Source organism: Heteronotia binoei, chromosome 2 (genome assembly GCF_032191835.1).
Source record: "Heteronotia binoei isolate CCM8104 ecotype False Entrance Well chromosome 2, APGP_CSIRO_Hbin_v1, whole genome shotgun sequence".
In the NCBI taxonomy this organism is placed as follows: Eukaryota; Metazoa; Chordata; class Lepidosauria; order Squamata; family Gekkonidae; genus Heteronotia; species Heteronotia binoei.
Genome location: NC_083224.1, coordinates 196,617,720 through 196,641,159, shown reverse-complemented (window position 1 = coordinate 196,641,159; position 23,440 = coordinate 196,617,720). Strand labels below are relative to the sequence as shown.

At 49.3% G+C, this 23,440-nt stretch overlaps 1 protein-coding gene across 2 annotated transcripts in view; it reads right to left on the bottom strand.

Annotated features, from left to right (window-relative positions):
- Positions 1-23,440, bottom strand: part of ARID3A (AT-rich interaction domain 3A) — a 120,811-nt gene that overhangs the window by 22,799 nt on the left and 74,572 nt on the right. Inside the window, exon 3 of one of the 2 annotated variants that reach the window (XM_060232804.1) lies at positions 12,265-12,337. The exons of the other annotated variant lie outside the window; for it this stretch is intronic. Within the exon in view, the coding sequence (XP_060088787.1) occupies positions 12,265-12,337 (73 nt within the window). The remainder of the gene's footprint in view (positions 1-12,264; positions 12,338-23,440) is intronic. 2 annotated transcript variants of the gene reach the window in all.

Below are 23,440 nucleotides of genomic sequence, written 5' to 3'. Positions count from 1 at the left end.
TGGCTGCAGGGAAAAGTCTGATTTGGGGTTGGTGCTGTAGCAGTGCGATTCTTCCTCAATCTCCTTTTGTCCTCAAGATACACACACACACACACGCACTGTGGCTAATAGCCACTGATGGACCTCTGCTCCATATTTTTATCCAATCCCCTCTTAAAACTGGCTATGCTTGTAGCCGCCACCACCTCCTGGGGCAGACTCAGCCTTCCATCCTTCCGAGGTCGGTCAAATGAGTCCCCAGCTTGCTGGGGGGGAAAGCGTAGAGGACTGGGGAAGGCAATGGCAAACCATCCCATAAAAGTCTGCCATGAAAACGTTGTGAAAGCAACGTAAACGACTGGTGCTTGAGCAGGGGACTACCTTTACCTTGTTAAATTTCTTAAACACTCCTCTCTCTCTCTCTCTCTCTCTCTCTCTCTCGGCTTGACTTCGTGAACGAAGATTTAAGAAGGGTGCAGTAGTCCACGTCTGCTGCAGGCTCGCTGGTGGCTGACAAGACCAATGCGGGACAGGCAGGTCCGGCCACAGTGGCTGCAGGGAAAAGTCTGATTTGGGGTTGGTGCTGTAGCAGTGCAATTCTTCCTCAATCTCCTTTTGTCCTCAAGACCTCTCTCTCTCTCGGCTTGACTTCGTGAATGAAGATTTAAGAAGGGTGCAGTAGTCCACGTCTGCTGCAGGCTCGCTGGTGGCTGACAAGACCAATGCGGGACAGGCAGGTCCGGCCACAGTGGCTGCAGGGAAAAGTCTGATTTGGGGTTGGTGCTGTAGCAGTGCGATTCTTCCTCAATCTCCTTTTGTCCTCAAGACCAGCTACGCGTGCGTTCTCAAAGGAAGAGACAGCCTGGTGGATGGTGTGCCTCCACGCTTTGCGATCTGAGGCTAGGTCAGACCACTGGTGATGGTTGATGCGACAGGTGCCAAGGGATTTCTTCAAGGAGTCCTTGTACCTCTTCTTTGGTGCCCCTCTATTTCGATGGCCGGTGGAAAGTTCGCCATACAGGGCGATCTTGGGAAGGCGGTGGTTTTCCATCCTGCAAATATGCCCTGCCCAGCGCAGCTGCGTCTTCAACAGCAGTGCCTTGATGCTTGTAACCTCTGCCCGCTTGAGGACTTCAGTGTTGGTCACAAAGTCACTCCATTGAATGTTGAGGATGGTGCGAAGGCAGCGCTGATGAAAGCACTCAAGGAGTCGCAGGTGATGACGGTATAAAACCCACAATTCGGAGCCGTAGATGAGGGTTATCATCACAACCGCTTTGTAAACATTGATCTTTGTGCCTTTTTTCAGATGCTTATTGCTCCACAATAAGATTAGGTAGCAGAGATATAAATGTTATAAAGAACACAGACAAACATAAATATATATATTTCTACAAACGTGCTTAAAACGTTAGCACTCATTGGTCTTAAAGGTGCTTTCTTTGCATTTCTCCCATGGGATCCAGGGAACTGGGCAAAGGAAGCTCTGGCTCTTTCCTTCCTTCCTTCCCCAGGGGACTTGGGGGGGAGCCTCAGCCAACAGAAGGAAGAGAGGTTTGGCTCAGTAGCTCTGCTGTGTGATTGAGAGAGCCTGGCAAAGCAAGGTATTCCCCCCCCTTCCTCCCCAAGGGAGGAGCCTCAGCCGATGGAGAAAATAAGAGACTTTGCTCTGTAGTTCCTGTGCGATTGAGCAAGCCTTGCAAAGCAAGCTGTTATGCAGAAGGAAGCAGGAGAGAGGGAGAAGGAAGCAGATGACAACCGGTTGCTGGGGGGCCTCATAGGAGCCCTCTGGGGGCCTGATTCGGCCCCCAAACTGCATGTTTGACACTCGTGCTCTACTACATGGGATTACAGGAGACGTCGCTTTGCTTTCTTTCTAGTGGGGCTTTGCGAAGATGAGGGCTAGGATTCTTGGTCTCCAAATTTTACAAAAACCGAATGATTCCCAAGCAGCTTAACGGGGTGCCTCAAAACTGGATAGCAACGGACGTCCACTGGGGACAGAATCTGAGAGTTACAGGAATGTTACAACCGACGTGGGGGCGGGGAGAAGGGGGGACATAGCCAACAGTGCATTTCTGCACCAAAAGAGTGGCTGGCCTCTGTCCCCAGGGGCGTGGGGCTTATGGCAGGGAGCACAGAAAGGGAGTCTTTCGGTTCCAGCCAGTGGTAGGTACCTTTATCCCGACACCTCGCTGAAACGAGAGTGCACTGAACATGCAAGACTGTGAAGTGGGATAATCTGTTTGATAAAGTGCTTGCATGCAATCTGGATGAAAGAATTCATCACAGACGGTTTTCTCGTAATTTTGGTACGCGAGTCACATTGCAGACTCTTAACCAGGGGTGTCAAACATGCAGCTCGGGGGCCGAATCAGGCCCCCAGAGGGCTCCTATCAGGCTTCTGAGCAACTGGCTGCCATCTGCTTCCTTCTCCCTCTGTCTTGCTTCCTTGTGCATCACAGCTTGCTTTGCCAGGCTTGCTCAATCGCACAGCAGAGCTACAGAGCAAAGCCTCTACTTTCTTGCTCAATCACACAGGAGCTACACAGCAAAGCCTCTATTTTCTTGCTCAATCACACAGGAGCTACAGAGCACAGCCTCTATTTTCTCCATTGGCTGAGGCTCCTCCCTTGGGGAGGAAGGAGGGAGGAATAGCTCACTTTGCCAGGCTCTCTCAATTGCACAGCAGAGCTGAGCTAAGCCTCTCTTCCTTCTATTGGTTGAGGCTCCCCCCTCCAGTCCCCTGGGGAAAGAAGGAAGGAAAGAGCCAGAGCTTCCTTTGCCCAGTTCCCTGGATCCAATGGGAGAGATGCAAAGAAAGCATATTTAAAACCAATGAGTGCTAACGTTTTAAGCATGTTTTAAGTTTTTTAAAAAATATACATCTCTGCTACCTAATCTTAAATAGGTACACGCATGGCCCAGCCCTTCAAGGTCTCCTTTAAGTCAGACCCGGCCCTCATAACAAATGAGTTTGACACCCCTGCTCTTAACCTTCAAAAAGTGCCTGTGTGCATTTTTTAACTGCCTGTGTGCACTCTGATTTATTCTACTGCAGACGGTTTGGATTCATTTTGTGCAGGCTGCTTGGGAAAAGAGGTTATGTCAAAGTGCCTGCGTGTTTTTTTAATCTCTGGAGTATACACCCCAGAGAGCACTGTGTTCAGGAGCCCAAAATCTATTATCCATCCCCGCACCAAGGGAGGCCAGGCTAAGCTCTACACGAGCCAGGGCCTTCTCAGTGGCAGCACCGATGTTATGGAATCGTCTCCCAGAGGCCATAAGGGCCCTGCAGGACCTGTCCCAATTCCGCAGAGCCTGTAAAACTGAGCTTTTTCAATAGGCCCACGACAACTAACGTGGGGGTTGAGACTGCCACTTCTACGTCACTGAGCAATAGCATCTGTAAGATCGCTAACAGACTAATGGAAGAATTGAGAACTGAGACATTTATAAATCGCCTGCAGTAACTAAAAAATTTTATAGCACCATATGGTGAGTTTTAAATTGGCCGTATTTTATCTTTTATGATTGCAATTTTAATATTTTATTATGACTGTTAGCCGTCTGCCTTAGGAGTGGGCGGCATAGAAATCCAAAGTAAGTAAATCAATCAATAAATAAATTGCAGTCTGTTCAAAGGCAGAGGCTTTGGAATACGAAAGTGCCTGGGTGCAACGCTCATATATTGCGCATTATAGACTGTTTAGAACAAGGGTGTCAAACTTGCGGCCCGGGGGCCAAATCAGCCCCCCCCCCCCCCCCCGAGCAACTGGCTGTCATCTGCTTCCTTCTCCCTCTCTCTTGCTTCCTTCTGCATCATAGCTTGCTTTGCAAGGCTTGCTCAATTGCACAGGAGCTACAGAGCAAAACCTCTATTTTCTCCATTGGCTGAGGCGCCTCCCTTAGTGAGGAAGGGGGGAAAGGCAGAGCTTGCTTTGCCAGGTTCTCTTAATTGCACAGCAGAGCTACTGAGCCAAGCCTCTCTTCCTTCTATTGGCTGAGGCTCCTTCCCTTCCTGGTCCCCTCGCGAAGGGAGGAAAGAGCCAGAGCTTCCTTTGCCCAGTTCCCTGGATCCCCTGGGAGAGATACAAAGAAAGCACATTTAAGACCAACAAGTGCTAATGTTTTAAACATGTTTTATTTTAAGTTAAAAAAAAAAAAAAACTCTGTTTGTCTGTGTCCTTTATATTTTTGCTACCGAATCGAAAATAGGAGCACACATGGCCCTTTCCGACAAGGTCTAATTCCTGTCTGATCCGGCCCTCATAACAAATGGATTCAACACCTCTGGTTTAGAAGCAAAGTCTACTTAGAAGAAGAGGCCACAAGGTTTTTCCTATCACCAAATATTTTTTTTCTTGGAATAAATGCTTTGAGAGTATAGTTTTACCCTGACGTTTTTTCTACTAGAGTGGTAGGCCGGGCAACGGGGTGGGAAGTGCATTAATGCGCGCTCACACAAACACACACACACACACACACACAAAGACATTTCTTTGCCTCTCCCTCCTGCCCCCTTTCCCCTTTTATTGATTTATTACTTCCTTAAAAAAAAGGCATGAAACAAAACCCAGCGAGAAACCACCCCATTGTGGCCAGAGAGGTTTTAATCCGGTGGTGTCTTCCTGCAATAAAAATAAAAAATGTGGCTGGAGGGGGAGGGGGGGGGAAGAGGAGGAGAGAGTATACAGCCCGCTTAAACACCAGACTTGTTATGCACAAAACTTTAGGCATTTCCGGCCAAGGCGGCTTTCCTTCCAGCCTCGGTAGCCCATCTGCAAAACAGGAATAGCAAGCCCTCCGCATGCCATCAGTCTCTGGGTAGGGCACAAAGGATCGTGCCCCAGCAAGAGGCCTGTGGTGAGGAAAGGGTTGTGTTTCTGCCACACTCAACCCCTGTAGACTGATTAGGGTTGCCGATCCCCAGGTGGGGGCAGGGGACCCCCCAGTTTGGGTCATCAGAAAGCGGGGGCAAGGGAGGAAAATGTCTGCTGGGAACTATTATACCCTGTGCAGACTTATTTCCTTAGGAAATAATGGAGAATTGATCTGCGGGTATCTGAGGCTCTGGGGGGGGGAGTGGCTGTTTTTGAGGTAGAGGCACCAAATTTTCAGTATAGCATCCAGTGCCCCTCCCCAAAATACCAGCAAGTTTCAAAAAGATTGGACCAGGGGGTCCAATTCTATGAGCCCCAAAAGAAGGAGCCCCTATCCTTCGTTATTTCTTATGGAAGGAAGGCATTTTAAAAGGTGGGCGGTCCCTTGAAATGTGATGGCCAGAACTCCCTTTGGAATTCAATTATGCTTGTCATACCCTTGCTCCTGGCTCCACCCCCAATGTCTCCTGGCTCCACCCTCAATGTCTCCTGGCTCCACCCCCAATGTCTCCTGGCTCCACCCCCAATGTCTCCTGGCTCCACCCTCAATGTCTCCTGGCTCCACCCCCAAAGTCCCCAGATATTTCTTGAATTGGACTTGGCAACCCCAAGACCGATCAAAGCCACCAACTTTGTAAAAATACATTATAAGGATGGTGTACAACACATAACAAACAATACAATAACGATAGAGGCCGGTGGTGCTAGGGCCTTTTAAAGTAGCAGAAACCCCAAGGGGGCAAAAAAAAAAAAAACTCGTCCCCCAAATGAATAGATATGTCTAAACTTAGAAATAGTCCAACGAGCCCGATGTTCAAACTGAAATGAGAAGCTTAATGCTGTGATTAGAGAATGTAGAATGGGGTTCCTAAATAATTGAGCCGTTAAACTGAAGAAAGAATTGAAACGTCATCAAATTGTAGGAAAGGAAAGGTCCCCTGTGCAAGCACCAGTCGCTTCCGACTCTGGGGTGATGTTGCTTTCACAACGTTTTCACGGCAGACTTTTTACAGGGTGGTTTGCCATTGCCTTCCCCAGTCCTCTACACTTCCCCCCCCCCCCCACAGCAAGCTGGGTACTCATTTTACCGACCTCGGAAGGATGGAAGGCTGAGTCAACCTCGAGCCGGCTACCTGAAAACCCAGCTTCCACCGGGGATCAAACTCAGGTCGTGAGCAGAGCTTAGGACTGCAGTACTGCAGCTTTAACACTTTGCGCCATGGGCCCTCTTTATCAAAATCTAGAGAGACATCTTTTTTAAGAAAGCAGCTGCGTTGAAGCTACACACCTCAGGAGCACCCACCTTGTGAATTTCAGTTGGGCTGTTTCCAAGTTTGGACTTATATCTATTCATTTGGGGCTGGGGGTTTTCTGGCCCCTTGGGGTTTCTGTTACTTTAAAAGGCCCTAGCAGCGCTGCTTCTATCGTTATTGTATTGTTCATTATGTGTTATACACAGTCCTTTTAATATATTTTTGCAAACTGAAAGACTGTGTATTACTTGGTGGCTTTCATCAGTCCACTAATTACACCAAGTGCCCTTCAAGCAGCGCGCTCAACCCCTGAGCTGTTTCTTACAAAGTATCCACCCCCTCCTTGTTTGTCCTGTGCATGATGTGCAAACTTAAGTTGGAAGTCCAGTGTGGCACATTGCATACTGTCCCTCCTGAGCCAGGGAGATCCAGATTTGAAACCTCACCAGCTTGTGGGGTGACCCTCGGCAATCATGCCTTTTCTCTCTCAGCCTAATCTGCCAAAAAAAAAAGGGCTCTCGTAAAGAGGGCAGAATAACCCCATAAACATGGAAGGATCCCCCCCCCTATTGTCATTACCCGCACCGGGAGTAATTACAAGACGGAAGAGGCTTGTATGTTGTCAGCAAATAAAACACTTTCGTGCCATTTCCCCCCAAACGGAAACACTGGGCCCATGTGCGTTATGTGCCATTCCCTTAATGGTGCATGATGGTCCCAACTCAGCAGCATAGCCCAAGCGTAACAAAAAGGCAGCTGGGACCAAGTCTTTTTTCCCCTTCTTCCTGGAAAAGGAGGTGCTGGAGCTCTCAAGAGGGAAATGAAGGAGAAACACACGGGTTGTGCCCCTCGTGAACTTCTAAATATTCTTTTTTGAGAAGTTTGTTTTCCACAAAGAGGTTCCAGAACTCCCTTCTGTCATGTTTCCCAGGGTGGGGGAGTTCTGGCCATTAACATAAATCGTAAATAAACTAAACATTTCACAAGCATCAGGAGTGGTCTTATAGCGACCAGTACTGTGGAATTTTTTTCTGGAATTAAAAAACATGCTGTACTGTGATTTTCCAGTGTGGGTCGGCTTCAAGCAGGGAAAAGCTGGCTGCGGTGCGTTCTGAACTGGGAGGCGCCTGCGCATTGGCTAGAGGAATTTTGCAACCAGAGTGTCTGAAGGTTTTTAAAAGGTGGGGGAAGTCAAAATGAAGGGCAAACAGAGGCGGGGTGGGGGTGGGGGGGCAGAGCCGAGAGCCAAGGCAGCAAGTCCCCACCGGCCTGGAGTGGTTGGGAGACCAGGTTCAAGCTACCGGTTGTGTTTCCATGATCTGTGACACAGCGGGGGGGGGGGGGAGAGGGGGGGAAGCAGCAAAAATCTGGGGAGCCCCTGGCAACTGCAGCTTCTGCAGTTTTTACTTTGGAAGGGGGAGAGAAAGCAAAAAAATCACAGCCCATCTGTGGCATCCTGCCGGCTGCCCTGTGGTGCTTGCGACCAAGTAACGGGCCGTGAGCTGTTTCTGTAGCATCTTTTTTTCTCATTAAGCAGAATTTACAGTCCACATCTTCCTGGAATTCCAACTGCGTAACCCGGGACTGCATCTCCTTCCTTCCTCGAAAACAAAGGGCCTGGTGAGTTCCTTGCCATTTGTGCCCCCCCCCTCCAATTCAAGCAGGGGGAGCCAAGGCCATCTGAGCTCCCCCCCCCACTTCAGATTCCTTGGTTTAATACAAACCTGTTCCCACTTAGCTTTTGTAAACACAGACAAGAATGTCAGTAAAACCCAGCCGCTGTAATGTAAACAGGAATTGGGTCGTTCTGTCCTCACCTGGTCCCATCTGCTTGGCCCCACCCAGCCCCTACAAGTTTGGGGAAATTGTTTTGAAAGTTTCATATATCGATGGTTTACGTATGGCTGCGCAGATTTCTGGCAGCTGCCAGGAGAATTCATGACAATTTTGTAAAGGAGGGACTCTGAAAGGAAAGGTTTCCGACTCTGGGGTGACGTTGCTTTCACGTTTTTCACGGTGGACTTTTTACGGGGTGGTTTGCCCTTGCCTTCCCCAGTCATCTACGCTTTCCCCCCAGCAAGCTCGGAAGGATGGAAGGCTGAGTCAACCTCAAGCCAGCTACTTAAAAACCCAGCTTCCGACGGGGATCGAACTCAGGTTGTGAGCAGAGCTTAGGACTGCAGCACTGCAGCTTTAACACTGCACCACGGGGCTTTGAAGCTGACGTTTTTATCCTTTTTGTATATTTTAAAATTTTTCAAAGCTTCCTTTTTTGGAATACTTTTATCCTACTGTAAGAAACATGCCTCAATGTTTGAGTACTTTCTACATGGATTCGAATGGACTGGCTTCTTAAATTGTTTTTACTGGATATGTACCGTAATAATAAACAATCTGAATCTATATCAATATTTATTGGGTTTAGGTTTCAAAAAAGAAAAGGAACAATACAAACACCAACAGGGTAAAGGGAGTGGAGACTCACAATGGGTATAACAAAACTGATAAGTTTATAAATTTCTACTGGTTACAATTTGTATATAAAATGCTCTTACTTAACACCTCTGCATATATAAAACAATTATAGTTTTAGTTCTCCCTCCGCCTGACCTAATACCAAACAGGAGAACGATAATGACAGGGAAATTGTTTTTACAAGTTTCGAATTCAGCCCTTCAGCAACAGCCTACTAGAATTTGTTTGTTTGAGGCTCATTTGTAATAAAAGTCATAAGGCCCTTGGTTTCTATTTTCTCATTAAAACAGATTCAAAATCAGGTATTTTTGTAGCGAGAATATAACTATAGTCATGGTAGCAGACTATGTAACGGTCAAAAATGTTTTAAAAAGCAGAGACCGCTATTGTACTGCAAGACAATCCCAATAGTGCAAACTGGTTTGTTGAAAGGTGGTTTGTATTTTTCCACTATATCAACAACTCAACATCTAAAGCAGGGGTGTCAAACATGCAGCCTGGGGGCCAAATCAGGCCCCCGGAGGGCTCCTATCAGGCCTACAAGCAGCTGGCTGTCATCTGCTTCCTTCTCCCTCTCTCTTGCTTCCTTCTGCATCACAGCTTGCTTTGCCAGGCTTGCTTAATCACACAGGAGCTATAGAGCAAAACCTCTATTCTCTCCATTAGCTGAAGCACTTTCCTTAGGGAGGAAGGGGGGGAGGAATAGCTTGTTTTTCCAGGCTCTCCAAATCGCACAGCAGAGCTACTGAGCCAAGCCTCTCTTTTTTCTATTGGCTGAGGATCCCCCCAGTCACCTGGGGAAGGAAGGAAAGAGCCAGAGCTTCCTTTGCCCAGTTCCCTGGTTCCCATGGGAGAGATACAAAGAAAGTGCCAATGAGTGCTAACGTGTTAAGCATGTTTTAATTTTTAAAATATATATATATATCTGTGTTTGTCTGTATTCTTTATAAAATTTATATCTCTGCTACCTAACCTTAAATAGGTGCGCACATGCCCTGGCCCGACATGGCCCGGCTCAACAAGGTTTCATTTATGTCAGATCCAGCCCTAATAACAAATGAGTTCGACACCCCTGATCTAAAGAATGTAAAATGCCTATTAAGTACTTGGATTTTGTATTGTTCCTGCTATATTGCACTGTACAGATACTACTGGGAGAACACTTTTCACATGGTTTTTTTGTTTTTGCTTTTCTGTTTTGATTGCTATTCCCTTAACTCTTGATAGGCAATGTTCGGTGTAGTGGTTAAGTGTGCGGACTCTTATCTGGGAGAACCGGGTTTGATTCTCCACTCCTCCACTTGCAACTGCTGGAATGGCCTTGGGTCAGCCATAGCTCTCGTAGGAGTTGTCCTTGAAAGGGCACCTGCTGTGAGAGTCCTCTCAGCCCCACCCGCCTCACAGGGTGTCTGTTGAGGGGGAGGAAGGGAAAGGAGATTGTGAGCAGCTCTGAGACTCTGTCCTTGAAAGGGCAGCTTTCTGGGAGAGCTTTCTCAGCCCCACCTGCCTCACAGGGTGTCTGTTGTGGGGGAGGAAGGGAATGGAGATTGTAGGCTGCTCTGAGACCCTGTCCTTGAAAGGGCAGCTTCTGGGAGAACTCTCTCAGCCCCACCCGCCTCACAGGGTGTCTGTTGTGGGGGAGGAAGGGAAAGGAGATTGCAGGCTGCTCTGAGACTCTGTCCTTGAAAGGGCAGCTGCTGTGAGAGTCTTCTTAGTCCCACCTGCCTCACAGGGTGTCTGTTGTTGGGGAGGAAGGGAAAGGAGATTGTAGACAACTCTGAGACTCTGTCCTTGAAAGGGCAGCTTCTGTCAGAGCTCTCTCAGCCCCACCCACCTCACAGGGTGTCTGTTGTGGAGGACGAAGATAAAGAAGATTGTAGGCCACTCTGAGTGGAGGGTGGAATATAAATCCAAAATCCTTCTTCTAAGTGTGGTTTATTTCTTTGTATAAAAAATTTAATAAAATTTAAGTTCTTAAAAAAGCAGAGACTGGTGGAAGAGTGGCGGCTCTGGAGTCCTTGTGCTTTTTCTACATCCATTCCCCCAATGCACACATATACATATCTTCTCTGTTTGTGCAGCTCACAAGCAGGGCACGACGGGGTTCACAGGTGTTATCCAGCGTCAGTCTTGTAAATGCATGTGACATGCTTCCCCCAAACACGGCAATCAACACCTTCTTCCGTTGTCGCCACCAAATCCCTTCTCCGACAACAGCCCATAATAGTTCCAGCCTCTCCCTAGGCTGTCGGCACTGACAGTTTCCTAAATTTCTGAGCGGCTGGGATGTTCGTGAACATTCCGTAGCATCGCGCCAGCTAAGCTAATAGCTACAGAAAGGTCATTTCTATCTATTGAAATTATAACGTACCTACGGGCTGACAGCTAGGCAGGTTTCAAGAACGGCAGCCTGCGATTGCCTTGGGAAGAGGGCTCCCCTCTTTCATTCATTCATTCATTCATTCATTCATTCATTCATTCATTCATTCATTCATTCATTCGATGATGACGATATTGGATTTATATCCTGCCCTCCACTCCGAGTCTCAGAGCGGCTCACAGTCTCCTTTCCCTTTCTCCCCCACAACCCTGTGAGGCGTGTGGGGCTAAGAGAGCTCTCCCAGAAGCTGCCCTTTCAAGGACAGAGGCTCAGAGCGGCCCATCATCTCCTTTCTCTTCCTCCCCCACAACAGACACCCTGTGAGGTGGGTGGGGCTGAGAGAGCTCTCCCGAAAGCTGCAGAGGCTCAGAGTGGTCTACAATCTCCTTTCCCTTCCTCCACCACAACAGACACCCTGTGAAGCGGGTGGGGCTGAGAGAGCTCTCCCAGAAGCTGCCCTTTCAAGGACAGAGTCTCAGAGTGGCCTACAATCTCCTTTACCTTCCTCCCCCTCAACAGACACCCTGTGAGGCAGGTGGGGCTGAGAGAGCTTTCTCAAAAGCTGCGCTTTCAAGGACAGGGTCTCAGAGCAGCCTACCATCTCCTTTCCCTTTCCTCCCCCATAACAGACACCCTGTGAGGTGGGTGGGGCTGAGAGAGCTCTCCCAGAAGCTGCCCTTTCAGAGGCTCAGAGCGGCCCACAATCTCCATTCCCTTCCTCCTCCACAACAGACACCCTGTGAAGCGGGTGGGCTGAGAGAGCTCTCCCAGAAGCTGCCCTTTCAAGAAAAAAAGAGGCTCAGAGCAGCCTACAATCTCCTTTCCCTTCCTCCCCTACAACAGACACCCTGTGAGGCAGGTGGGGCTGAGAGAGCTCTCCCAGAAGCTGCCCTTCCAAGGACAGAGTCTCAGAGCGGCCTACAATCTCCTTTCCCTTCCTCCCCCACAACAGACACCCTCGTGAAGTGGGTGGGGCTGAGAGAGCTCTCCCAGAAGCTGCGCTTTCAAAAACAACTCCTGTGAGAGCAATGGCTGACCCAAGGCCATTCCAGTAGCTGCAAGTGGAGGAGCGGGGAATCAAACCTGGTTCTCCCAGATAAGAGTCCAAACACTTAACCGCTACACCAAACAGACTATTCTGACTCGTGCCTTGACGCAGCTCTCTGTGACCTTCCAGCAGACAGAGAAAGATGCCCAGTGCAAAACAGACAAGCCAGAGAGAAAGAGTGGATAAGCAACAGACAAAAGGGGGGGGGGGGGCTTTGGGTGTGTGTGTGTGTGTGTGTGTGCTCACCTCGCTTCTGCATGAAGCTGAAAAGGTCATCCAGGAACTCTTTCCTCTTGGGGTCCCCATCAAGTTCATATAGCTGTAGGGAGAGAAAGAACAATAAAGGGAGGCGGGTTAAACACCATGCCAATACCACATATCTATTTCTGTATTTGAATGTGGAGCTTTTAAATGTATGTTGCCATGATCTAAAATGGAGGCTTGTATGTGGAGTAAGGAAAAGGGGGGCTGGACAGGTGACTGAAGGGTATTCTGATCGGATGGCAGTGTGTCCTAAAAAGTAACGTGGCTTGGGTTGTTCAGAGGGATTTTTGTGTGCGTTGCTACTGAGCTCTGCGTGTCTGTGTCTGTTTGTATGAAGGAAGGGACTTTAGTGAGGGACCGTAGAGCACTGTGAGAGATATCTGCATTCTGTGCGGAAGTTATTCAACTAAGTGGCAAGCGAAGAAAATAAAGTCTCTGTGGAAATTATTAGCTTGGGTGGCAAATCAGGGAGTTCAAGCTTTGTGGAAGTTATTGGCCTAAATCCCAAGTAAGAAAATAAGACTGCATGGTTAGGTCTGTTTAAGGAACCATTATGTGCATGCACCTATCTGAAACCATTACGTTTATTAACTGTGTAGAAACCGATGCCCTGTTATAAGTGGACTCTACGTTTAAGAAGAACAACTGGTGTTGTGGGGGAAGAAAGCCAACGTTACCTCAGAGCCACCCCTGTGCACTGTTTTGTCATTCTACCAAATATAACTTGTGCTTTGGATCCAACTGAGACTTCGAAGGAAAGAGCCTTTGGTGGAAGTGGAAATAAGGAAGGCAAGGAGCACACGTCACCTCAGAACAACACAGAGAGCTGCCTTCACAGAAGTTACTTATAAAGGGGTCACACGGAAAAGAGTATACACCAAGCAGGCAGATGTGACAAATGCCAACAGGGCATGAGATGGGTCCCCATGGAGAACCGTAAGAACGTAAGAGCTGGATCAGACCAGTAGTCCACTTGGTCCAGCATCCCGTCTCACACAGTGGCCAACCTGTTCCTCTGAAGGGCCAACAAAAGAGCTTGGAAGCCGAGGCCTTCATAAGAGCATCAGAACGGGCCCGCAAGCACATTTCAAAATTTTGGAAACAAATCCAATTTCAGATCAAACGTATCTGGTATTACGTATTAGGTATTACAGGCTACTTTCTCCTTTTAAAACGGATGTATGTCTTTTACACAACTGGAAAGACCAAGTGCTTAACAAAGGTACTGTTGAATTAATTAATATTTTGATTGCAGCAGCTAGAATGACAAGAGATGCAAATTGGGTAAACTCTTCTCCACCTTTATTAGAGCCATAGTTTCACGGCCGTGGGAACGGTTTGCTCTGAATAGAATTGCATGCAATTCTTCTGATTTTTTTGATTGAGCAACATGAACATCGTGTGGTGGCTGTCTGGTTACCACTGGTAAAGCATTTAACTGAACATGACATTGTACCTAACAATTCATTCTACAAAAAGCTGATCTATTTGTGATCTGTATTTAATTTTTGTTTTGTCCTTGTTTACTGTGATTTTCATGTGTCAGATTTGATGTATGCTAAATTGTTGACAGTTTGTAATTATTTTGTCCAAAGGATAAATAGACTTCATTATTGTCAAAAGAGAAGAAGAGCCCTGCTGGATCAGCCCATCTGGTCTAGCATCCTGTCTCACACAGTGACCAACCTCTTCCTCTGGAGGAGCAACAACAGGGCATGGAGGCCGAGGCCTTCATAAGAACATTAGAAGAGCCCTGCTGAATCAGACCAGTAGTCCACCTGTCCAGCATCCTGTCTCAAGCAGAGGCCAACCTGTTCTTCTGGAGGGCCATCAACAGAGCATGGAGGCCAAGGCCTTCATAAGAACATCAGAAGAGCCCTGCTGGATCAGGCCAATGGTCCATCTAGTCCAGCATCCTGTCTCACACAGAGGCCAACCTGTTCTTCTGGAGGGCCACCAACAGAACATGGAGGCCGAGGCCTTCATAAGAACATCAGAAGAGCCCTGCTGGATCAGACCAGTGGTCCACCTAGTCCAGCATCCTGTCTCACACAGAGGCCAACCAGTTCCTCTGGAGGGCCAACAACAGGGCAGAGAGGCTGAGGCCTTCATAAGAACATCAGAAGAGCCCTGCTGGATCAGACCAATGGTCCATCAAATCCAGCATCCCATCTCACACAGGGGCCAACCAGTTCCTCTAGAGGGCCAACAACAGAGCACAGAGGCTGAGGCCTTCATAAGAACATCAGAAGAGCCCTGCTGGATCAGACCAATGGTCCATCAAGTTCAGCATCCAGTCTCAAAAAGTGGCCAACCGGTTCTTCTGGAGAGTCAACAAAAGGGCACAGAGGCCTTCCCCTGATGTTGCCTCTTGGCTCTGGGATTCAGAGGCTGTGTTGCTGAATGCGGCGGTTTCCCTCAGTCACCACCGCCACAGCCAAAAACCTTTTAACTATACTTTGAAATGAGTTTTAAAGGAAGAAAGTGTGTCCGTGCTGCGAGCCCGCAAGAACACATAACATCCTATTTACTTAGTTAACCGACACGCCCCTGTTTCGCTCAACATGTGTGCGAGGCAGCTAGCAAACGTTTTAAGCCTGTAATGCACAATAATCCAACAATGGTAGAATCACAGGAACTAGCAGGTGGTATTTGTTCCAAGCCAACCCCAAAGAAACAGAATTCCAGGAGATGCCGTCCGTCACCCTTAATGGGACCCTCCCTCAAATGCAGGCCTCGGATTCAGTGGGAGCTCACAGGAGCACAGCTCCTGAACCTTTCTGAGAGTTCCACCTCCTTGTCCATTGAAAAGTATGTGCAGCTGCATGACAATCCCTGGGTGAGCTCCACCACCTATTTTTCTACAAAATGACCCCTGCTCAAATGTATTTACTTATAGCCACCTTTCGCCTCAAAGCAGCCTACGTTGTTCTCCTCTCCTCTGTTTTATCCTCGTGAGGTAAATTAGGCTGAAACTATGTGAACGACCCCAGGTCACCCACCAAAGCAGAGCAGGGATTCGAACCTGGGTCTCCTAGATCCTAGAGCAATGCTCTATCCACGCACAAAACACAAATGCCAAGTTCCCAGCTGCAAGCAGCCTGCATTCAGTTTGGGGAGACGCATGTCACGGGCCCCTGAGGGAAACAAGTCTCTGGCAGACCGGCCCCGCCCTGGTACAACCACTCCACTTCCGGGCTGGCTCAAGCCCTCATTTAAGGATTAACGTGCCAAGCCCATCCCTCGTCTAATTAGACGTTGCACAGCGCAAACTGCACGGTCAGCGATCTGGCCCAGGCGGCAACGGAGCCCTGAGGCTGACACCACCAAAAACGCCGGGACCTGAGCCAAATTGGGACCGCGCCCTCCTCCACGGCTTCCAGACTTTCCGCCCCCTTTCTTCCTCCCCCCGGCTGGCTTTCAAGAAGTAGTTCTCTTTCGAGGGATGGCTGAATCATGGGCGGAAGGCGCCCGCCCCACTGCGTCGTTCTGGAACCCGGCCTGTGGAACATTTGAGGCCCGGGTTATTACACCAAGAGCTGTTTAGAAAGGCTGGAAAGGGGTCCTCCATCAATCGATTAAATGAGCTACGGTTTAAGCGGCTCAATTTTAAAAAGTACTACCAAAAACAGACATTTCCTCAGAAGGGACTGCTCCGGCTAGGACACTGCCTGACCCGTCCTTATTTAAGCCGGTTGTTTTCCTCACACAACTATTATCCTCCATCCATATCGCAAAGTTTTATTTTCAAGGAATTCATGAGGGGAACTTTATATTCAAAGCAAAATGCAAATACAGCTGTTTTGCCATTTAGAGCAGGGCTTTTTTTAGCAGTTAAAGGGCTCGTCCAATGGCCACAGAAGGTCAGTCTGTCATGGCCGCTCCCCACCAAAAAAACCCCTTAACTCCAAACCTAGCTTAAGTGACCAGAAAACAGGCTCTAATTAAGCCAGGAGACAGAGGAGTGTAGGGAGGCCAAAGTAACGACTGTAAGTCTACAAAAGACAAGTATTCAATGGAAAGGGGGGAGAGGGTGTCACTGAAAAGATATTGGAAGATATTGGATTTATATCCCACCCTATACTCTGAATGTCAGAGTCTCAAAGCAGTCACAATCTCCTTTACCTTCCCCTCCACACACACAACTGACACCCTGTGAGGTAGGTGGGGCTGAGAGAGCTCTGACAGAAGCTGCCCTTTCAAGGACAGAGGCTCAGAGCGGCCTACAATCTCCTTTCCCTTCCTCCCCAACAACAGGCGCCCTGTGAGGCAGGTGGCGCTGAGAGAGCTCTCCCAGAAGCTGCCCTTTCAAGGACAGAGTCTCAGAGCGGCCTACAATCTCCTTTCCCTTCCTCCCCCACAACAGACACCCTGTGAGGCTGAGTGGGGCTGAGAGAGCTCTCCCAGAAGCTGCCCTTTCAAGGACAAAGTCTCAGAGCGGCCTACAATCTCCTTTCCTTTCCTCTTCAACGTCAGATACCCTGTGAGGTGGGTGGGATTGAGAGAGCTCCTACAGCACCTGCCCTTTCAAGGACAATTCCTGCGCGAGCAATGGCTGACCCAAGGCCATTCCAGCAGCTGCAAGCAGAGGAGAGGGGAATCAAACCCAGTTTTCCCACATAGGAGTCCACACACTTAGCCACTACACCAAAGGAGGAGTGGGGAATCAAACCCGGTTCTCCCAGCCCACGCACTTAGCCACTACAACCACTGCCGCTGTGAACCTCTCTAATTTCTGAATGTGGCAGCAGATCTCTGACTTTTAGAGTCTGCATGTGTGCTTCACACACCTCTGTCACATAAACACACGAAGCTGCCTTTTACCGCATCAGACCCTTGGTCCACTGGGGCCAAGGGCTGAGTTCTTTCCTGTTGCCTGCTGCCCGGGTCCTTTAAACCAGAGATGCTGGGGATTGAATTCGAGACCTTCTGCACGCTTAGAAGAGGGTCTCCCACTGAGCCACAGCCCTAACGCAGGTCCCAAGCAGTTTAGAGAGCCAGTTTGGTGTAGTGGTTAAGTTTGGGGACTCTTATCTGGGAGAACCGGGTTTGATTCCCCACTCCTCCACTTACAGCTGCCAGAATGGCCTTGGGTTAGCCATAGCTCTGGCAGAGGTTGTCCTTGAAAGGGCAGCTGCTAGGAGAGCCCTCTCAGCCACACCCACTTCACAGGGTGTCTGTTGTGGGGGAGGAAGGGAAAGGAAATTGTAGGCCATTCTGAGACTGTCCTTGAAAGGGCAGCTGCTGGGAGAGCCCTCTCAGACCCACCTGCCTCACAGGGTGTCTGTTGTGGGGAAGGAAGGGAAAGGAGATTGTAGGCCGCTCTGAGACTCTGTCCTTGAAAGGGCAGCTTCTGGGAGAGCCCTCTCCAGCCCCACCCACCTCACAGGGTGTCTGTTGTGAGGGAGGAAGAGAAAGGAGATTGTAGGCCACTCTGAGACTCTGTCCTTGAAAGGGCAGCTTCTAGGAGAGCCCTCTCAGCCCCACCCACCTCACTGAGTGTCTTTTTTGGGGGGAGAAGATATAGAAAATTGTAGGCCCCTCTGAGTCTCTGATTCAGAGAGAAGGGCGGGGTATAAATCTGCAGTCTTCTTTTTAGCTTCTGAAGGGTTAAACATTGCATTTTTAAAAAAAAAAAAATCCATTACATCAGCACGCTTTAAGAACTACTGTATCTTAATCTGCCCACTTCCTCCATGGGGTTAAGGGTCCTGTTTATCCTAACGGCAACCCTGCAAGGTAGTCAGGCAGAGAGAGAGAAAGAGCGCAAGCGTGTTTGGGTCCTGATCACCCAGGGAGCTCCATAAAACCCCACAGGGATTTAATCTTGGACTAACCACATCTTGACAGTAAATCACCGTCCCGCTCCGGTCAACACCCTGCCAATCCGCGCTAACTCATCGTGTTAAGTTTTTAATTGGGTGACAATCCCACTTATAATGAACACATGCCAACACACACACTCCCATGCTTGGCAGAAAACACGTCTCAATTTGTGTGGCATCAGATACCCGCAACGATGATGCCATCGCAATAATAAAAAATCTTGACATTCGTTCATTCTAATCCACGACATCTTTCCTCTGACACCTGAGGGGATCGTTATCTTTAAACCACCTGTCCGCCTCCACCTCCTCTTTCGAGATAGCCTCTAACCAGGCAACTCAGGAAACGACATTTTATTTTATTTTATTTTTTAAAAGATGCAACCCGCCAAACGTTGCGGGTTCTTTCCCAGGGGACCCACAAACGTAGCTGCCTGCAGAGACAAGACCAGCGGTGTCGAACTCATTTGTTATGAGGGCCAGAGCTGACATAAATGAGATCTTGCTGGGCCGAGCCATGTCGGGCTGGGACACGTGTGTACCTATTTAAGATTAGGTAGCAGAGATATAAACTTTATAAAGGACACAAACACAATTAATTTTTTTTTATTTAAAAAACTTTAGACGTGCTTAAACCATTAGCGCTCATTGGTCTTTCTTTGCATTTCTCCCATGGGATCCAGGGAACTGGGCAAAGGAAACTGTGGTTCTTTCCTTCCTTCCCCAGGGGACCAGGAAGGGGAGGAGCCTCAGCCAACAGAGAAAATAGAGTTTTGCTGCATCGCTCCTGTGCAACTGAGCAAGCCTTGCAAAGCAAGCTGTGATGCAGAAGGAAGCAAGAGAGGGGAAGAAGGAAGCAGATGACAGCCAGTTGCTCAGGGGGTTGATAGAAGGGACGGTGGCTCAGTGGTAGAGTATCTGCTTGATAAGCAGGAGGTCCCAGGTTCAATCCCCAGCATCTCCAACTAAAAAGGGTCCAGGCAAATAGGCATGAAAAACCTCCGCTTGAGACCCTGGAGAGCTGCTGCCTGTCTGAGTAGACAGTACTGATTTTGATGGACCAAGGTTCTGATTCAGCAGACGGCAGATTCATATGTTCAAGCCCTCCGGGGGCCAAATTTGGTCCCTGGGCCGCATGTCTGACACCCCTGAACGAACTGAACGGTGATAAAGGGAACTTGCAGTTTACCGTGACAGAAAAGCAGCCTCTCCAAAACAAAAGGAAACAAGGCCACCCCTCACACCCCCACACCCCGAACTGACTCATGACAATCCCAACAAGGGCAGGGAACGTTGGCTCTCCTGATGTTTTTTTTGCCTACAACTCCCATCAGCCCCAGCCATTGGCCAATGGCTGGGGCTGATGGTAGGCAAAAAAACATCTGGAGAGCCAACGTTCCCTTCCCCTGCCATAGGGTTTTGAAGGCATTCAAAGGTGGCTTGCCTCTGCGTAGCAACCCTGGGCTTCCTCTGTGGTCTCCCCTCCAAGTAATAACCAAGGCCGGTCCTGCATACGTTCCAAGACCTCGTTTGGAGTACTGGGCACAATTCTGGTCACCTTAGCTCAAAAAGGATATTAGAGCATCGAAAAAGTCCAGAAAAGGGCAACTAGAATGCTTAAAGTCCGACGAAGCCGACGAAGATGGAGGTCCTGTACTTAAGTCGTCGTGGTCTAGGGTCCGACGTCTTATTACCGACCTTTGGCGGGGTACCACTTACACCGGCACCCAAAGTGAAAAGCCTAGGGGTGCTCCCGAATCTCTCCTTAAAAATGGAGGCCCAGGTGGCAGCCACTGCCAGATCAGCCTTTTATCATCTTCGGTTGATAAGACAGCTGGTCCCCTACCTCGACTTAGCGACAGTGATCCACACGAGGGTCACCTCAGGATTGGATTACTGCAATGCCCTCTACCTGGGGCTGCCCTTGTCTCAAACCTGGAAGCTTTAACTAGTGCAGAATGCTGCAGCCAGGTTGCTATTGGGGAGCTCCTTACGGGAGCACATTCCACCTGGGCTGAAAGCACTGCCCTGGCTGCCTATCGCTTACCGGGTTCGTTTCAAGGTGCTGGTTCTCACCTTTAAGGCCCTATATGGCCAGGGACCTGCCTACCTTAGGGACCGCCTTTCCCCACACGTTTCCCGGAGAGCACTTCGGTCTGGATCGCAAAATCTGCTCTCAATTCCCGGCCCGAAGCCGACTACCGTAAAGCCAGGACCTTCTCTGTAGTGGCCCCCCGCTGGTGGAATGAGTTGCTGGAAGAAGTCAGGGCCCTGCAAGAGCTCATACAGTTCCGCAGGGCCTGTAAGGCGGCACTCTTCCGTCAGGCATTCGCAAACTAGATTGTGGGCCACTACAGTTCTCAGGAAACAGCTGGATCGCCTCTTGCAAGCTGCCCTATAGCAGCAACAGAAAGGACATGAACATATGAACCTATGAAGCTGCCTTATACTGAACCAGACCCTCGGTCCATCGAAGTCAGTATTGTCTTCTCAGACTGGCAGCGGCTCTCCAGGGTCCCAAGCTGAGGTTTTTCCCACCTATTTGCCTGGACCCTTTTTGGGAGATGCCGGGGATTGAACCTGGGACCTTCTGCTTCCCAAGCAGATGCTCTAGCACTGAGCCACCGTCCCTCCATCTCCTTCACCTACTGCCTGGACCCTTTTTAGTCGGAGATGCCGGGGATTGAACCTGGGACCTTCTGCTTCCCAAGCAGATGCTCTACCACTCAGCCACCGTCCCTCCATCTCCTTCACCTACTGCCTGGACCCTTTTTAGTCGGAGATGCCGGGGTTTGAACCTGGGACCTTCTGCTTCCCAAGCAGATGCTCTACCACTGAGCCACCGTCCCTCCATCTCCATCACCTACTGCCTGGACCCTTTTCAGTTGGAGATGCCGGGGATTGAACCTGGACCTTCTGCTTCCCAAGCAGATGCTCTACCACTGAGCCACCGTCCCTCCATCTCCATCACCTACTGCCTGGACCCTTTTGAGTTGGAGATGCTGGGGATTGAACCTGGGACCTTCTGCTTCCCAAGCAGATGCTCTACCACTGAGCCACCGTCCCTCCCGAATCTTTAAGATCTGTCTGCAAGGAATACAAACTTTGAAATGAAGATCTTAGCACCGATGTTAACTTTTTATATGTTTTTAACTGCTTTTATGTTCGTTATACATTTTATACTCATGCATACGCAAATGGAATAAAATAAATAATTAAAGCAGGGGTGTCAAACATGTGGCCCGGGGGCCAAATTAGGCCCCCAGAAGGCTCCTATCAGGCACACTAGCAACTCAGTGAGCTACAATGCTTGTCTGCTTCCTTCTCCCTCTCCTTCTTCCTTCTGCATCACAACTTCCTTTGCCAGGCTTGCTCAATCGCACAGGAGCTACAGAGCCAAGCTCTCTCAACTGCACAGCAGAGCTACTGAGTCAGGCCTCTCTTCCTTCTGTTGGCTGAGGCTCAACAAGCCAGTGAGGTGAGCGTCTGTGTTTGGCTGTATCTTTTACAAAGTTTATATCTCCCACCCTGGCATTACATTTTACGACTCACATGGCCCGGCCCGACAAGTTCAAGATCCGGCCCTCGTAACAAATGAATTTGACACCCCTGAATTAAAGGGTTGGAACACTTTCCCTATGAAGAAAGGGTAAAACGTTTGGGGCTCTTTAGCTTAGAGAAACGTCGACTGCGGGGTGACAGGATAGAGGTTTACAAGATTATGCAGGGGATAGAGAAGGTAGAGGAAGAAGTCCTTTTCTCCCTTTCTCACAATACGAGAACTCGTGGGCATTCAATGAAATTGCTGAGCAGTTGAGTTAGAACGGATAAAAGGAATTACTTTTTCCCCAAAGGGTGATTCACACGTGGAATTCACTGCCACAGGAGGTGGTGGCAGCTACAAGCACAGCCAGCTTCAAGGGGGCGGATTGGATAAACATATGGAGCAGAAGTCCATCAGTCTGGGGCAAGTGATGCTCTGTATTCTTGGTGCGTGGGGAGGGGGCAACAGTGTGAGGACTTCTAGTGTTCTGGCCCCACTGATGGGATCAAGTGTGCTTGGAGCACACAAAAGCTCGCGTTCTGAATAAAACTTTGCTGATCTTCAAGGTGCGCTTGGAGCACACTTTGTTCTACTGCTTCAGACCAAAGCGGCTGCCCACTTGGATCAATTAATTTGCGTTCGCTTTCAGAAGCACAACTGAGACTAATTCATACACGGGAGCGTTGCTTTGTATCTCTGTTCCTGATATTGGGCGGACGGAGAGGGGGGTGGTGGTTAAAAAGTCCATGGATTTCTTCATAGCACTGAATCCTTTCTCCTACATTTGTGGACGATGAAACCAAGCCACCGCCTGCCCTTGGCACAAAGCCGGCATCTCTCTTGTTGCGCGATGTATTCTCAAGCATTTTTTGGGCGGGCATAAGGATTTCTCTGCAGCGGGGAGGGGGGGCAGAGAGCTCGCCCGAGCTCTGACGCAGTGCGTCCCACTAATCTCCATTCTCAAGCTATTAATAGCCCTTCCACTCCGTTGGCAAGAATGTGGGTGCCCACACACTGGAGGCCAATCTTAGACAGTGCCAGCCTCCTCCTGTTTTCCACAGCAGGCCAGGAATTTTTTTTTTTTTTTAGAGAACTCAAGACAGCATGGAATTATCGCACTGCTCGGAGCGTGGGCACGATGAAGTGGGAGGGCGTCTAGTGTCCTGGCCCCACTGGTGGACCTCTTGATGGCACCTGGGGCTTTTTTTGCCGCTGTGTGACACAGAGTGTTGGACTGGATGGGCCACTGGCCTGATCCAACATGGCTTCTCTTATGTTCTTATGTCTGGGGCAGTGATGCTCTGTATTCTTGGTGCTTGGGGGGGGGGGCAACAGTGGGAGGGCTTCTAGTGTCCAGGCCCCACTGGTGGACCTCCTGATGGCGCCTGGGGTTTTTTGGCCACTGCATGGCATAGAGTGTTGGACTGGATGGGCCATTGGCCTGATCCAACATGGCTTCTCTTATGTTCTTATGTCTGGGGTAGTGGTGCTCTGTATCCTTGGTGCTTGGGAGGGGGCATAGTGGGAGGGCTTCTAGTATCCTGGCCCCACTGGCAGACCTCCTGATGGCACCTGGTTCTTTGGCCACTGTGTGACACAGAGTGTTGGGCTGGATGGGCCGCTGGCCTGATGGAACATGGCTTCTCTTATGTTCTTATGCGACACAGAGTGTTGGAGTGGATGGGCCATTGGCCTGATCCAGCATGGCTTCTCTTATGTTCTTATGTGACGCAGAGTGTTGGACTGGATGGACCATTGGCCTGATCCAACATGGCTTCTCTTATGTTCT